The sequence below is a fragment of the Pongo abelii genome, chromosome 7, assembly GCF_028885655.2.
Source record: "Pongo abelii isolate AG06213 chromosome 7, NHGRI_mPonAbe1-v2.0_pri, whole genome shotgun sequence".
NCBI classification, from domain to species: Eukaryota; Metazoa; Chordata; class Mammalia; order Primates; family Hominidae; genus Pongo; species Pongo abelii.
In genome coordinates this window covers 18,776,204-18,793,199 of record NC_071992.2, presented here as the reverse complement: position 1 = coordinate 18,793,199, position 16,996 = coordinate 18,776,204, and the positions used below count along the sequence as shown (strand labels likewise).

Genomic DNA, 16,996 nt, shown 5'->3' with positions numbered 1-16,996 from the left:
CAACACTTACCTCACTTAGTCCACTTTACCTTTTCTTCACATTTACTCAGCTTATCCAACTGTAATCTGATTATCACCTCCAATGTCTTCACAAAATCACCCATGACTTCCTTGTTGCTAAATCCAAGGCACACTTTGTATTTCTATCTCAGTTGACCTCCTTGGATAGCTTTCAGGATAACTGACTGCTTCCTTTCCGAAAGTACAGTATTATCTTTTTTTAACTTCCACGGCCCCCCTGACTTTTTTTTTTTTTTAACCTGTCTTGACCCAACTTTTCAGCTTTTGCAGACTTTCTTTTCTCTGCCGGTCCTTTCAGTCATGGATGCTCACCAGAGTTCTCTCCTTAGATACTTTTCTCTTCTCATTCTACATATTCTGACCAATGTCATCCATTCTTACGATTTTTAATATGTGATTCCCAAATCTATTTCTATAGTAAGGATTTCTCTCCTGAGCTTCTGACCTATGCATCCAAATGGAAATTTACCTTCAGCTGTCCAAAGGACACCCTGATCTACTGTACAAGTTACAGATTTATCATCCATGCCCATTATTCCCAACCTGTTTTTTCTCCTGAAGGCCTAGTCTCAGCCAATTGCAGCAAATCCACCCAGTTGCCCAAGACAAAAACTGGAATAACACCCTTGATTCTTCCATTTCCCTGACCCCTAAAACCCTAGAATTTTCCATGTATTATTTTCAGACAGAGGTTGGTCACTGGTAACTGAAATCATGGAAAGTTAACCTGCAGATACAGTGGGACTACCATATATAATTTTACATGTGCCACTATATAAAAATAAGAAAAACATTAAAGCATTTGACCAGCCACTAATACTGAAGTCTAAGGATGCCTCTAAAGAAAATGAATTTTTTTCTCATATGTTTATGGGGGAGAAAATAAAAATATATAATCTCTGCATTTGCTATTTCATGAAACTGTAAGTTACTAAATTCACCATTACTGCTAAAGCTACTATGACTCAGTATCCAATCATTAATGCTTACAGGTAACACAAGGTAACAGACATCTATTATTTTCCCCTTCTGTTATGCTGTTTATATGATCTTCTGATCTCCATAAAGTCCAACGCAAATTTGCATGAATGAAATGATTCTGTATGAGCAAGATTTTGAAAGAACTATAATAATTAGAAAAACTGTAATTTATTTCTGGATTTTTAATTAATTTGGTCATTAAATAAGGATTTATTAAAATCTTTTGAGATACAAGACTTGTATGTTATAGCGTGGGTAATGAATAAATCTTCCTCAAAGAAGCTTTAAAAATTTAAGGTTAAAAATATGATAATGGGGCCAGGCACAGTGGGTCATGCCTATAATCCCAACACTTCAGGAGGCCGAGGTGGGCGGATCACCTGAGGTCGGGAGTGAGAGACCAGCGTGACCAACATGGAGAAACTCCGTCTCTACTAAAAATACAAAAATTGGCCGGACGTGCTGGCACATGCTTGTAATCCCAGCTACTCGGGAGGCTAAGGCAAGAGAATCACTTGAACCTGGGAGGCGGAGGTTGCAGTGAGCCGAGATTGCGCCATTCCACTCCAGCCTGGGCAACAAGAGCGAAACTCCATCTCAAAAAAAAACAAGAATGCAAGATGATGGATACCTTCATTAGCTTCATTTAATCACTCAACAATATATATACACATATCAAAATATTACACTGTGCCATAAATATATAAAATTATTTTATAGGGTTAATATCATTGTTTAATGATCCCAAATGTTTTCTTTAATCTTTGGATAGAAAATAGCATTCATTTCTCAAAAATTACTAGAGATAAATTACATATTCAATCTGTAAGAGGGCAGCTACATATTACTTAGCACTTATAAAACACTCTAGCCCCAAATTATATATGTATAATCCTATATATAGGATTATATATAATATAGGATTATATGTGAGAATTAAGAAGTCACATTAAACCCAAATATTTAATAGAACTGAAAAGTAATCTCTACTCAAATCATTGCATGTGACTCTATTAGATGGTCAGGCCATTATAAGGCACCCAGACTCTCGTGCACTTGTCATGAGGTGATTGAAGAAACTAAGAGAGGGGATCAGCTATTTAGCTTCTCATACAACAATGTTATTCCACATAGAATTAGCTTATACTCAATTTCATGTCTATGTAACTTCCCTCACTATAAAAAACTGGGACTTTTCTCCATTTACAGGCATACTTTGGATACACTGCAGGTTCAGTTCCACACCACCACAATAAAACAAATACTGCAATAAAGTGAGCCACATAAATATTCTGGTTTCCCAGTGCATATAAAAGTCATGTTTATGCTACAATTAGCCTATTAAGTGTGCAACAGCATTATGTCTACAACAGTACATACCTTAATTTAAAAATACTTTATTGCTAAAACAGTGCTAATGATCATCTGAGCCTTCAGCAAATCAAAATTTTTTGATGCTGAAAGGTCTTGCCTGGATGTTGATGGCTACTAACTGATCAGAGTGGTGGTTGCTGAAATCTGAGGTGGCTGTGTCAATTTCTTATTTTTATTTATTTATTTATTTATTTTTTGAGACAGTCTCGCTCTGTCGCCCAGGCTGGAGTGCAGTGGCACAATCTCAGCTCACTGCAAGCTCCACCTCCCAGGTTCACGCCATTCTCCTGCCCCAGCCCCAGCAGCTGGGACTACAGGCGACCACCACCACGCCTGGCTAATTTTTTGTACTTTTAGTAGAGATGGGGTTTCACCGTGTTAGCCAGGATGGTCTCAATCTCCTGACCTCATGATCTGCCTGCCTTGGCCTCCCAAAGTACTGGGATTACAAATAAGACAACAGTGAAGTCCGCCACATCGACAGACTCTGCCTTTCGTGAAAAAAAAATTTCTCTGCAGCAGGTGATGCTGTTTGATAGCATTTTACTCACAGTAGAACTTCTCCAAAACTGGAGTCCATCCTCTCAAACCTTGTGTATTAGTCTGTTCTCATGCTGCTAATAAATACATACCCGAGACTGGGTAATTTATAAAGGAAAGTGGTTTAATTGACTAACAGTTGCACAAGGCTGGGGAGGTCTCACAGTCATGTCAGAAGGCAAATAAGGAGCAAAGTCATGTCTTACATGGCAGCAGTTAAGAGAGCATGTGCAGAGGAACTCTCCTTTATAAAACCATCACATCTTGTGAGACTTATTCACCATCATGACAACGGCATGGGAAAAACCCGCCCCCATGATTCAATTATCTCCCACCGGGTCCCTCCCATGACACGTGGGGATTATTACAATTCAAGGCAAGATGTGGGTGGGACACAGAGCCAAACCATATTATTCCACCTCTGGGCCCTCTCAAATCACATTTCAAAACTGATTATGCCTTCCAACAGTCCCCCAAAGTCTTAACTCATTTCATTATTAACTCAAAAGTCCACGGTCCAAAATCTCATCTGAGACAAGGCAAGTCCTTTCTGCCTATGAGCCTATAAAATCAAAAGCAAGTTAGTTACTTCCTAGATACAATGGGGGTACAGACATTGAGTAAATACACCCATTCCAAATGGGAGAAACTGGACAAAACAAAGGGGCTACATTCCCATGCCAGTCCAAAATCCAACAGGGCAGTCAAATCTCAAAGCTCCAAAATGATCTCCTTTGACTCCATGTCTCACATCCAGGTGACACTGATCCAAGAGGTAGGCTCCCACGGCCTTGGGCAGTTCTTCCCCTGTGGCTTTGCAGGATACAGCCCCACTCCCGGCTGCTTTCATGGGCTGGTGTTGAGTGTCTGTGGCTTTTCCAGGTGCATGGTGCAAGCTATTGGTGGATTTACCATTCTGGGGTCTGGAGGATGGTGGCCCTCTTGTCACTGTTCCACTAGGCAGTGCCCCAGTGGGAACTCTGTGTGTGGGTTCTGACCTCACATTTCCCTTCTGCACTGCCCTAGCAGAGGTTCTCCATGAGGGCTCTGTCCTTGCAGCAGACTTCTACCTGGACATCCAGGCATTTCCATACATCCTCTAAAGTCCAGGCAGAGGTTCCCAAACATCAATTCTTACTTCTGTGCACTCAAAGGCCCAACACCACATGGAAACCTCCAAGGCTTAGGGCTTGCACCTTCTGAAGCAATGGCCTGAGCTCTACATTGGCCCATTTTGGCCATGGCTGGGACACAGGGTACCAAGTTTCAAGAATGTACAAAGCAGCAAGGTACTAGTCCCGGCCCATAAAACCATTTTTACCTCCTAGGCTTCCAGGTCTGTGATGGGTGGGGCTGCTGTGAAGACCTTTGACCTTGCCTAGAGACATTCTTCCCATTGTCTTGGCGACTAACATTTGGCTCCCTACTTATGCAAATTTCTGCAGCTGGCTTGAATTTCTCCTGAGAAAATGGGTTTTTCTTTTCTATCACATCATCAGGTTGCAAATTTTCTGAACTTTTATGCTCTGCTTCCCTTTTAAACATAACTTCCAATTCCAAACCATATCTTTGTGAATACATAAAACTGAATGCCTTTAACAGCATCCAAGTCACATCTTGAACACTTTGCTGCTTAAAGATTTCTTCCAACAGATACCCTAAATTAACTCTCTCAAGTTCAAAATTCCACAAATCTCTAGGGCAGGGACAACATGCCACTAGTCTCTTTGCTAAAACATAGCAAGAGTCACCTTTGCTCCAGTTCCCAACAAGTTCCTTGTCTCCATTAGAGATCAACTCAGCCTGGACTTTACTGTCCACATCACTATGAACATTTTGGTCAAAGTCTCATTCAACCAGTCTCTAGGAACTTCCAAACTTTCCCATATTTTCGTGTTTTCTTCTAAGCCCTCCAAACTGTTCCAACCTCTGCCTATTACCCAGTTCCAAAGTCACTTCCACATTTTTGGGTATCTTTACAGCAGCACCCCACTCTACCAGTATCCACTTAGTCTATTAGTCTGTTCTCACACTGCTAATAAAACATACCCGAGACTGGGTAATGTAGAAAGGAAAGATGTTTAATTGACTCACAGTTCCACATGGCTGGGGAAGCCTCGCAACCATGGCGAAAGGTGAATGAGGAGCAGAGTCACCTCTTACATAGCGGCAGGCAAGAAAGTATATGCAGGGGAACTCCCCTTTATAAAACATCAGATCTTGTGAGACTTATTCACTATCACGACAAATGAGTGGGAAAAACCAGCCCCCATGATTCAATCACCTCCCACTGGGTCCCTCCCATGACATGTGGGGGTTATTACACTTCAAGGTATGACTTGGGTGGGACACAGAGCCTAACTATATCACCTTGCCACTGCTCTATCAAACAAGTTCATGGAATATTCCAAATCTTTGTTGTTATTTCAACAATGTTCACAGTATCTTCACCAGGATTAGACTACATCTCAAGAAACCATTTTCTTTGCTCATTCATAGAGGCAAGTCCTCGTCTGTTAAAGTTTCATCACGAAATTGCAGCAATTCAGTCATATCTTTAGGCTCCATTTCTAATTGTAGTTCTCTTGCTATTTCACCACCTCTGCAGCTACTTCCTTCACTGAAATCTTGAATCCCTTGAGGTCATCCATGAAAGTTGGAATTAACTTTTCCAAACTCCTACTAATGTTGATACTTTTACCTCTTCCCGTGAATCACAGATGTTCTTAATGGCATCTAGAATGGTAAATCCTTTCCAGAAAGTTTTCAATTCACTTTGCCCAGATCCATCAGAGGAATCACTATCTATGGCAGCTATAGCCTTACAAAATGTGTTTCTTAAATAATGAGATGTGAAAGTCAAAACTACTCCTTGATCCACGGACTGCAGAATGGATGCTGTGTTAGCAGACATAAAAACACTGATCTCCTTGTAAATCTCCATCAGACCTCTTGGGTGACTAGGTACACATTGCCAATGAGCAGTAATATTTTCAAATGAATCTTTTTTTCTAAGCAGCAGGTCTCAACAGTGAGCTTAAAATAATCAGTAAACCATGCTGTAAACAGAAGTGTTGCCATCCAAGCTTCGCAGTTCCCCTAACATAACACAGGTAGCGTAGATTTAGCATAATTCTTAAGGGCCCTAGGATTTTCAGAATGGTAAATGAGCACTGCCTTCAACTTCAAGTCACCAGCTGCATTAGCCCCTAACAAAAGGGCCAGCCTATCCTTTGAAGTTTTGAAGCCAGGTATTGACTTCTCTCTAGCTATCAAAGTCCTAGATGGCATCCTTTTCCGCTAAAAGGCTGTTTCATCTCTACTGAAAATCTGTTGTTCAGTGTAACCACCTTCATCAATTATCCTAGCTAGATCTTCTGGATCACCTGCTACCCCTTGCACATCATCATTTCCCACTTCACCTTGCACTTTTATGTTATGGAGATGGCTTGTTTCCTTAAATCTCATGAACCAATCTCTGCTAACTTCCAACTTTTCTTCTGCAGCTTCCTTACTTTTCTCAACTTTAAAAGAATTGATGATAGTTGGCCAGGCGCGGTGGCTCACACCTGTAATCCCAGCACTTTGGGAGGCCAAGGCAGGCAGATCACGAGGTCAGGACATGGAGACCATCCTGGCGAACACAGTGAAACCCCGTCTCTACCAAAAATACAAAAAAATTAGCTGGGTGTGGTGGTGGGAGCCTGCAGTCCCAGCTACTCAGGAGGCTGAGGCAGAAGAATGGTATGAACCTGGGTGGGGCAGAGCTTGCAGTGAGTGGAGATCATGCCACTGCACTCCAGCCTGGGCGACAGAGCGAGACTCCGTCTCAAAAAAAAAAAAAAAAAAAAAAAAAGAATTGATGATAATTAAGGCCTTAATCTGGATTAAGCTCTGTCTTAAGGGAATGTTGTGGTTTGGTCTTCTACATAGACGACTAAAACTTGCTCCATCTCAGCAGTAAGGCTGTTTTGTCTCCTTACAATCTGTGTGGTCACAAAGAGCACTTTCAATTCCCTTCAAAAACTTTTCTGCTGCATTCAGAACTTGGCTAACTCTTTCCACAAGAGACCTATCTTTTGGCTTATGTAGTATTTCAACATGCCTTCCTCGTTAAGCTTAATCATTTCTAGCTTTAGATTTAAAGTGAGAGATGTGCAACTCTTCCTTCCACCTGAACACTTAGAGGCCATTCTAGGATTAGTAACTAACCTAATTTCAGTATTTTTGTGACTCAGGGAACAGGGAGGCCTGAGAAGAGGGAAAGAGAGTAGGGAAAAGCTGGTTCACGGAGGAAACCACACATAACATTTATTCTTTGCTGTCTTATATGGGTGCGGTTCATGGTGCATGGTACAATTACAACAGTAAGGTCAAAGAAAACTGATCACAGATTACCATAACAGATAAAATAATGATGAAAAAGTTTGAAATATTGCAAGAATTATCAAAACATGACACAGAAACATTAAGTGCACATATAATGTTGGAAAAATGGTGCCAACTGATTTGCTCAATTCAGTGTTGCCACAAATCTTGAACTTGTAAAAAGGGCAAGGACTTCATGTCTAAAACACCAAAAGCAATGGCAACAAAAGCCAAAATTGACAAATGGGATCTAATTAAACTAAAGAGCTTCTGCACAGCAAAAGAAACTACCATCAGAGTGAACAGGCAACCTACAAAATGGGAGAACATTTTCCCAACCTACTCATCTGACAAAGGGCTAATATCCAGAATCTACAATGAACTCCAACAAATTTACAAGAAAAAAACAACCCCATCAAAAAGTGGGCGAAGGACATGAACAGACACTTCTCAAAAGAAGACATTTATGCAGCCAAAAAACACATGAAAAAATGCTCACCATCACTGGCCATCAGAGGAATGCAAATCAAAACCACAATGAGATACCATCTCACATCAGTTAGAATGGCAATCATTAAAAAGTCAGGAAACAACAGGTGCTGGAGAGGATGTGGAGAAATAAGAACACTTTTACACTGTTGGTGGGACTGTAAACTAGTTCAACCATTGTGGAAGTCAGTGTGGCAATTCCTCAGGGATCTAGAACTAGAAATACCATTTGACCCAGCCATCCTATTACTGGGTATATACCCAAAGGATTATAAATCACGCTGCTATAAAGACACATGCACACGTATGTTTATTGCGGCACTATTCACAATAGCAAAGACTTGGAACCAACCCAAATGTCCAACAATGATAGACTGGATTAAGAAAATGTGGCACATATACATCATGGAATACTATGCAGCCATAAAAAATGATGAGTTCATGTCCTTTGTAGGGACATGGATGAAACTGGAAATCATCATTCTCAGCAAACTATTGCAAGAACAAAAAACCAAACACCGCATGTTCTCACTGATAGGTGGGAATTGAACAATGAGAACACATGGACACAGGAAGGGGAACATCACACTCTGGGGACTGTTGTGGGGTGGGGGGAGGGGGGAGAGATAGCATTGGGAGATATACCTAATGCTAGATGACAAGTTAGTGGGTGCAGTGCACCAGCATGGCACATGAATATGTATGTAACTAACCTGCACATTGTGCACATGTACCCTAAAACTTAAAATATAATTTAAAAAAATGCAGTATCTGTGAAACACAAGAAAATGAAGCACAGCAAAACATATGCCTGTATGCATCTGGCAAATTCTTCGATATTCTGGGAAAAAGCAAGCATATCCTCACATCTCAAGATATGCTGCCTTGAGAAAAGAGGCTGCAAAAGATACAGTAAAGGAAACTTAATAATGTGTGACTATTTGCAATTATTACAGATATGAAAGAGATAAAAAATTTGTCTAACTAGTTTTCCACTCCAGAGTAATACTCAAATATGTTGCTTGAAGCTTCTTAAGGCAAGATCATGTCTTCTGTACAATTAAGTAAAACACTGAAGTATGTTAAGCAATCTAATCGTTTTTTTATTCTGGGCATGAAAAAAAAGGCAGTTCTAGAACACAATTTTTTGCCACTAATAAAAATAGTGCTTTAAGGCTAAAACTTTGAGGTTCTAATCAGAATCATCTCTTTATAATATATATAAAGGTCAAAGCCATAGTTTGCTAAAAAATTTTGGCAACCCAAACTTGCACAATTAAAATAAATACAGTGCCACGTGATCTGATCTCCCAAAGCCTGGAATTTTGACCTTTACTGAAGTTGTCCCAATTCAAATGCTAAAAATAACTGCTTTAGCTGAACAAAATATTAAACTCATTTCTCAGTGTATGTTCCATATAAATATTTAGCATGAGCTTATTTATTCAACAAATACATACTGTGCCTATCAGGCTAGGACCCTTACCAGGCAATGAAGACATAAATGTGACAAAGACGAACACAGTGCCTCTCCTTAAGGGGCTAAGACAAGTAAAGACAAACAGTGAACAAATAATTTCAAAAAAGTCATTATCTGAAAGTAGAGAGAGATATTTCAACAAATCTATGGAGTCAGGGAAGGCATTCCGAGTTCAGAGCCAATGTCTTTGACATAAAAATCTTCAAGGCTATCATATAAGAGAACTGTATTTCTGTAAGTTACTGCTGTTCACTTCCATCAGTTAAATTATTCTTATAACACATACAGGTTAATTTACATGCCAGGCTTATGCTCAGCAGCATATTATACTTAAAAGAGACTTTATAAATCAGAAGTTCTTAGCTATAGTTTTAAACATCAAAATGAATCATTTCCATCACTTCAGAAAAATCAAAAATAATAAATGGGCTGGGTGCAGTGGCTCACGACTGTATTCCCAGCACTTTGCAAGCTGAGGCAGGCGGAACTTGAGGTCAGGAGTTTGAGACCACCCTGGACAACATAGTGAAACCCTGTCTCTACTAAAAATCCAAAAAAATTGGCTGGTCATGGTGGCAGGCGCCTGTAATCCTACCTACTTGGGAGGCTGAGGTGGAAGAATCACTTGAACCTGGGAGGCGAAGTTCCAGTGACTGAGATCACGCCACTGCACTCCAGCCTGGGCGACAGAGCGATGCTATGTCTCAAAATAATAATAATAATAATAATAATAATAATAATAATAATAATAATAATAAAAAATGAAGAGGCAGCATAGGTTTAAAATAAAATTTCTTTTTCCTTTTTGAGTCAAGTCATGCTCTGTCCCCCAGGCTGGAATGGAGTGGTGTAATAATAGCCCACAGCAGCCTTGAATTCCTGGGCTCATGTGATTCTCCTATCTCAGCCCCCTGAGTAGCTGGGACTACAAGCACATGCCACTAAAATAATATTTCTGAAAAACGGCAGATTGACTCCATGATTCTCTTTCAACATCTTCTTCCCCTAACCAAATTAAATTCACAGTAAAGGAGTATAGAAAGGTAAAAATACAAAAGAGCTAAGATAGAGAAAAGAATGGGAAAGTAAAACTTTCAAGAGAATTTATAAAATTTTTATAAAACTGAAGAGATGGAGGAGCGATAATTGACTTAAGAGAACAGAGGCACTACCTGAGTTCTGCAGAGACCAAATAGAAGTAAGGTATTAATATTTGCTATACAGAATCCCAAAACGGACAAGGCCTTGGGAACTATGGAGCTATGGAGTCAGAGTAAGTAGTGGGGCTAAAAGCAGAGGATTAGATAACAATACCTAAGTATACCATTAGATACTCACCAACATAAGTGCTGTTACATATATGTGCACATGTGCCTGCTTCCAGAAGACTACTGCACCTCCCATCTCACCTACTTTTTGTAGACGCTCAACAGCATCAGAGAAAAAGAGCTATAAAATACTGACATTAGGATGCTACACTAATAAGAAGCCCAGATCACCGAACGAAAGGACATATTATGCACAGAGACCTTCTGAGAGGTTCTCAAGTAATAGACAGGTAACAACCACAGACATGTGAGGAAAACCTCCAAAATGAAAGCAAGAGCTTATAAAATCAAACAGAAATAAAAAAGAACCTGGAAGAAACAAAGCAATGCACAGAGAAGGCCAAAGTTATAATTTATATCCTTAGAAGGCAAAACAAAGTTATAGTTTATATCCTTACAGCAAAAAGAGAAAATATAGCAGCCATATAGCAAGCAAAATAGAATGCTATAACTCATGAACATCAGAGAACACAAAGTCGCTCTTTCAATTAAAAAAGTAGAATAGCAGAAATAAAAAAATTCAGTAGGAAGGTTGGAAGATAAAGCCCAGGACATCTCCTATAAAAACAAATAAACAGATGAAAATATCTTTTAAAACCGAAATATAAGAATGATTAGAATTAGATTAGGATCTGTCAGGAAATTTAACTTCAAACAAACAGCATTTCCAGAAAAAGAGAATAGAAAGAGGGAGAAGAGAAAAATCATTAAAGAAACAATACAAGAAAATTACACAGAATTTTTTAGACACAGATTTCCATACTGAAAGGCCTCTTAAGAACCTAGCACAATCAGTGAAAAAATACACATCCCGAAGCTCATTACTGTGAAAATTTCAAGCACCAGGGATAAACAGAAGATCATAAAAGTTTTCGGAGAGGGAAATACAAAAGGCATGACAATCAGAAAGTAGGACTAGAGGCTAGGGAAGCGTAAGACACAGGACTTTAACATTATTTGACTTCTAAAACAATGAACAGAAATTTTTATAAACACTAAGCAATAATAAGTGCACAAAAGTAGACAATAAATAAACGAATAAAAAATAATTTTTTTTTTGAGATGGAGTTTCGCTCTTGTCACCCAGGCTGGAGTGCAGAGGTGTGATTTCGGCTCACTGCAACCTCTGCCTCCCAGGTTCAAGTGATTCTCCTACCTCAGCCTCACCAGTAGCTGGGATTACAAGTACCCAACACCACACCCGGCTGATTTTTGTATTTTTAGTAGAGACGAGGTTTCGCCATGTTCGCCAGGCTTGTCTCGAACTCCTGACCTCAGGTGATCCGCTTGCCTCAACCTCCCAAACTGCTGGGATTACAGGCGTGAGCCACCACGCTCAGCCAAAAAATAAATTTATTGAATGTCCTTTAGTAGTACCATTGTTTTAAATATACTGTCTTAACTCATTTAACTCTCATAACATCCCAGGAGACTATTAGCCTCATTTTACAGGTGAGGAAACAGGCATTGACAGGTCAAGTAATTTCTCCATAATGACACAAGTAGCAAGTCATGGAGCCAAAGTTCTAGCTTTCTGAACGTGGTCTTTTTAAAAACTGCGCAATACCATTTCTCAACTGCAAAAGTAAAATTAATTTTAAGAAAGAAAAGAAAATACTATTTGAATTCCCTACCTTGCTGATCTGTTCCTAGATCAACTATGGTTAATTAAAAGTTCTGTCATCATGAACAATGCTATGCTCCTTGCCAAGCCACAAAAGTGTATGTGTACGTGTGAAGGGGGAGGGGGTGGAGGTTTGAGGGTATTTCTTACTATTTTGAATATTCATGTATAAAAGGACTTTATGTTATGTGCTTGTGATCTGCTGCTAGATAGTCCATAAAGCAGATTCCGTAACGTAATTGCATTGACAACCTCCACCAAAGGAAATGATGCACTTACATCAGATCACCACTGTGTATTAAGAACAAAGCCTATAAAAATTATATTAAAAACAGCATAGCTCCCTGTTTTCTAAATTATTTTCATCTACGCCCTTCACATTCTTCGTGTCTTGCAAGGAAAATCTCAATTTTCCCAGTCATTTACATGACTATTAAATATACTGATGTGACAAAAAAAAAATCACGGTCCTTTACTCACTGTTGCCTTTCACACATCTTTACCTTATATTATTAACTACATAATGACAGTTGAACATTTTCACGTGACTTTCTTCTGTAGGAGTTAGCGTCATTCACAGCCTCCTACATTTGCTGTCCTATCCATTTTGTGTTTTATTGTACCTACTAACGGGATTCTGACTTTAATGGGGGAAGGAAAAAGAGAGAAATACGTATGTCTCCTTTTGAACAATTTTTTTTTTCTTTTCAGACCTGGTAACATCAACATGCCCTGGGTATGATAAGGACGTTAGCATGCAGGTTTAGCAGTTCCTTTCTTGGGGCTAATAAATTCTCATATGCTAAAGTAGGGGCTTTAGAGATCTCAGACCGCTGCTTCGAAACTCATTCTAATGCAACAGACCTCCTGGGTCATTAGCTGTCACCCTGCGCAATCTAGGAGTTCCTTTTTCCCACACCTACAGCGGTCCACTTTCTGCCTGTCATGGCCTTCATTTCTGAATCTTTTTTTGTAAGAGGGGGAGGGGTGTTGGTTTTGGGTTTGGATTGACACTTGGTAGCTGCAGCGACCTTTAAGGTCCTGATGCATCAGGGACAGCATCAATGGTCTTCCCAATACGTGGGTGACCAGATCCTAGGCTGTCCGGCCTAGAAGGTGTCAGCCTCGCTCACGGGAAGTTCCCCAACCGCGGCCACAGCGCTTGCACCGTCCCCACAGCCTCCAGGGTCCTGCGCACCCGGCACGAAGGTCACAGCCTGCGCACCCGGCACGAAGGTCACAGCCCCCGCGCAGGTGGGACGCGCGCCCGCGCACTCACCGTCTCCTTGGCAGCCGCCACTGGGATGGGCAGCATCCCCCGGCCGCGGGGCAGGTCCTCGGGCTCGGCGGCTGCGCTCTTCGAGGGCCGCCCGGTCGCCGGCGAGCCGGCCCTGGGGTCCCCGTACAGCTGGTAGCACACCAGGCCGACCAGCCCCCCGCCGGCCGCCGCCGCCACGCTCAGCTCCCCCCAGCGCCGCCGCCGCCTCCATGCCGCCTCCGCCACAGCCCTCTCCTCATCCTCTCGGGAGGAGAAGGGCCGGCCAGGAAGGCCCAGGGTGGTCCCCGCAGGCCGCCCCCACGGCCCAAGGAGGGGCTGGTGAGCGCAGAGTGGAGGCGACAGCCGAGGTGGCGGCCACAAGAGCCTTCGCAGCGCAGCCATAGCAAAGGCCGCCCACCCTAGAGCTGGGAGGGGGCGGAGAACGGAGGGGCGGGGGCGGAGGGGGGGAAGGGGAGGGTCGCCGAAGCCTCGCGAGAAGTCGGTGCCGCGAGCTTCGCGGCCGGCCGAGAGCGACCTCTACACTCGCGCGGCCCCGGGGACCCGCGACGCCCCTTTCAGCGCAGCGGTCCCGTGGTTCGGCCCAGGAAGAGCCTGGAAGAGGCGGCGGATCCCGGCTGCTCCCCGGCCCCGAACCCCCAGCCCAACCACGCAGTCATAAATAACCGCGCCAGCCCGGCGACACCTGGCTACGGGACAGCGCGACACCGCGGGCACAGCCGAGTCAGCGCAACTGAGGCGCTGCCGAGTGCGGGGCTGCCGGGCGCCCCGGGCTGTCTGGGGCCCGCGCCGCTGCTAGGAGCGGGGTGGGTCTCCGAGCTGGGGTCAGCGCCCGTCTGGGACACTCACATCCCCTAACGGTCTCCTGACCTCAGGAAAGTGAAGGTCTTGACTCAAGGTCGTGAACGATTTGCAATTGTATCTTCACATATACGACACAAATGAGGTATAAGCATTTGGCTCAAGTCATAACGATTGCAAATTAAGGCAAACACTTTGACGAGTCAAGGGCAGCTTCCGGACTTTTGATGGGAGAAGGTTAATGCTGTTTTTTAGAAGCATTAGCACACCCGCGGTCACTTAATTCAACAAATCAGAACTGTCTTGTGCATATACAAGTTAAGAATTTAAAAACTTCTGTGAATAAAGATAAAATCTTGAACGATACCCTGATTTTTCAGGGAAGGGCTGTTGGTATAAATATAAAATAAATGATAAGCGTATTGTGTCATCTTTTTGTTTTTACTATACTTTTTGTTTGCTGTGTCGTCAGTATCAGTTTTTATGAGAAAGTGTAGATGAAGTTCCTATCAGTTTCTCTCCCCAGACCCCAGTTTTGGTAACTTGAATTATGTTAACTTTTTCTTCATACTATGGAATGGTGCCAGGAGTCCCTAAAATATTGTGGATCTAAGGGGATAGACAACTAAATACAGTGGTCTCAATTGGGCTGTAGTGACAAGAGAACACACCATCAGTTGATTCTGGCAATTCTTGTAAAGACTAAAGGCTTTCAGAGACGACCAAATGAGTTTTTTCTGGCTCAGGTCCTACAATTTCTTCCTTTTTTTTTCTTTTTTTGAGACGGAGTCTTGCTCTGTTGCCTAGGCTAGAGTGCAGTGGCACATTCGCGGCTCACTGCAACCTCCGTCTCCCTGGTTCAAGCGATTCTCCTGCCTCAGCCTCCCGAGTAGCTGGGATTACAGGCACCCGCCACCGCGCCTGGCTAATTTTTGTATTTTTAGTAGAGATGGGGGGGTCTCACCATCTTGGCCTGGCTGGCCTCGAACTCTTGGAGGTCCTGCAATTTCTATTCCTAACACCTTGCATGTAAATAGCACATCAGATACACCCCGTTACCTGTTATTTTAATAGAGGTTAATGGCATTTTGCTTTCTTAAAGCTGCTAAAAGCGATAAGAAGAAAAATCTTCTGTAGCAGATGAACAAATTGTGTGTATTTTAAAACCTGTCTCTGGGTTTTCTTCAGTTTCAGCCTGTTGGTTTTATGGAGTCAATGCCTAAGGAAGACTCTGATAGCGTCTTGCTTTATCACCAAATTTTCCTCCATTTATGCTTTCTCTATATTCTGGAAAATGGTAGTTTCCCCAAATAAATTATTTTCTGGATAATAATTATATATATTATATATAATATAATAATCATATTGGCCGGGCACGGTGGCTCATGCTTGTAATCCCAGCACTTTGGGAGGCCGAGGCAGGCGGATCACGAGGTCAGGAGATCGAGACACCCTGGCTAACACGGTGAAACCTGTCTCTACTAAAAATACAAAAAATAAAAAATAAAAAAATAAAAAGCCAGGCATGGTGGCATGCGCCTGTAGTCCCAACTACTCAGGAGCCTGGGGCAGGAGAATTGCTTGAACCCGGGAGGTGGAGGTTGCAGTGACCCGAGACTGCACCGCTGCACTCCAGCCTGGGTGTCAGAGCGAAACTCTGTCTCAAAAAAAAAAAAAAAATTATAATAATAGTTCTGACATTGTTTACTTTGAACTGAACATGATTTCCTGATTTTCTCATAAATTCTCAGTATAGCCTAATGCCAGAATTCTTGGACAGACTGATCAATTTTTATTAGTTGCATGTTAAAAGCTAAGTAGCTCTAAAGAAGATTAGGGAGGTAATACAATAACATCACATTACATATGAGGAAAATGACATTCTTTACCTAACATGACAAATACAGACACATACATATAGATTTCTATGTAGTTTCTCTATAGTTTTCTAAATTTGGTAGAGCTCCTGCAAACAATTTATCTGGTTAGAAGCTAAGTACTGCTGTGAGAAGGGCTAAGTTTAGGTTTGTAGAGCAGTTAGAGAGCTTTGGATAAAATATCTCTCACGTGCAAAAATAGCCTTACTAATAATTTTCAACAGTACTTTGCCTCTAAAGGTGAAATTTCCTTAAGGATAGTTACTGTTTTCTTCCCACATTTGATGCTCTGTAACTATAGCTACACAAAAGTAACCAAATTCCCTTGTTAATGTGGATATTTTTCTGAGTTTACTTCCCAGGGGAAAAATTTTAAGAAAATGTGATATTAGGAATTTGGAACCTTTTTTTGAAATTTCAGATAATATTGTTGGATCAATATAGAGTCAACCCAATATCCCTTATCTTTCATGTCAATTTTACTGAGCATTAAGAATAACCCCCAAAATACCCCTACTCCACAGTGAGCGCCCACACCTTGAAAGAAATATCCACTTATCGTTCACTATGGTCTAAATAAAAAGAAATGTTCTGAAACAATAAAAATGTTTAAAACAGTGAGGATTAAGCCAAAAAGGGTTTTTCAGGAAAGCAGATACCTCAGTGAATAAGTAATAAATTAGAAGTCAAGGAATCTGGACTCCAGTCTTGGATTTGCTGCATCTTAATTATAATGCTTTGGAAGCCACAATCTCTAAAATAGTGGAGTTGAAATAGATGATCACCTCTGAACCCACCTTTCTAATGAACTAAAATGCTCCAAGTATATCAGTAAAC

The 16,996-nt window shown here is 41.6% G+C and overlaps 1 protein-coding gene across 11 annotated transcripts in view; it reads right to left on the bottom strand.

The window, feature by feature from the left end:
• MICU3 (mitochondrial calcium uptake family member 3) overlaps positions 1–13,911 on the bottom strand; it is a 101,788-nt gene extending 87,877 nt beyond the window's left edge. For all 11 annotated transcript variants that reach the window (XR_010141054.1, XR_008527772.2, XR_010141056.1 and 8 more), the window contains exon 1: positions 13,485–13,911. Coding sequence is in view for 8 of the 11 variants with exons in the window: in XM_054561219.2 (XP_054417194.2) it covers positions 13,485–13,865 (381 nt within the window). In the remaining 3 variants the exon portion in view is untranslated. The remainder of the gene's footprint in view (positions 1–13,484) is intronic.
• Between the last annotated feature and the right edge of the window lie 3,085 nt (positions 13,912–16,996).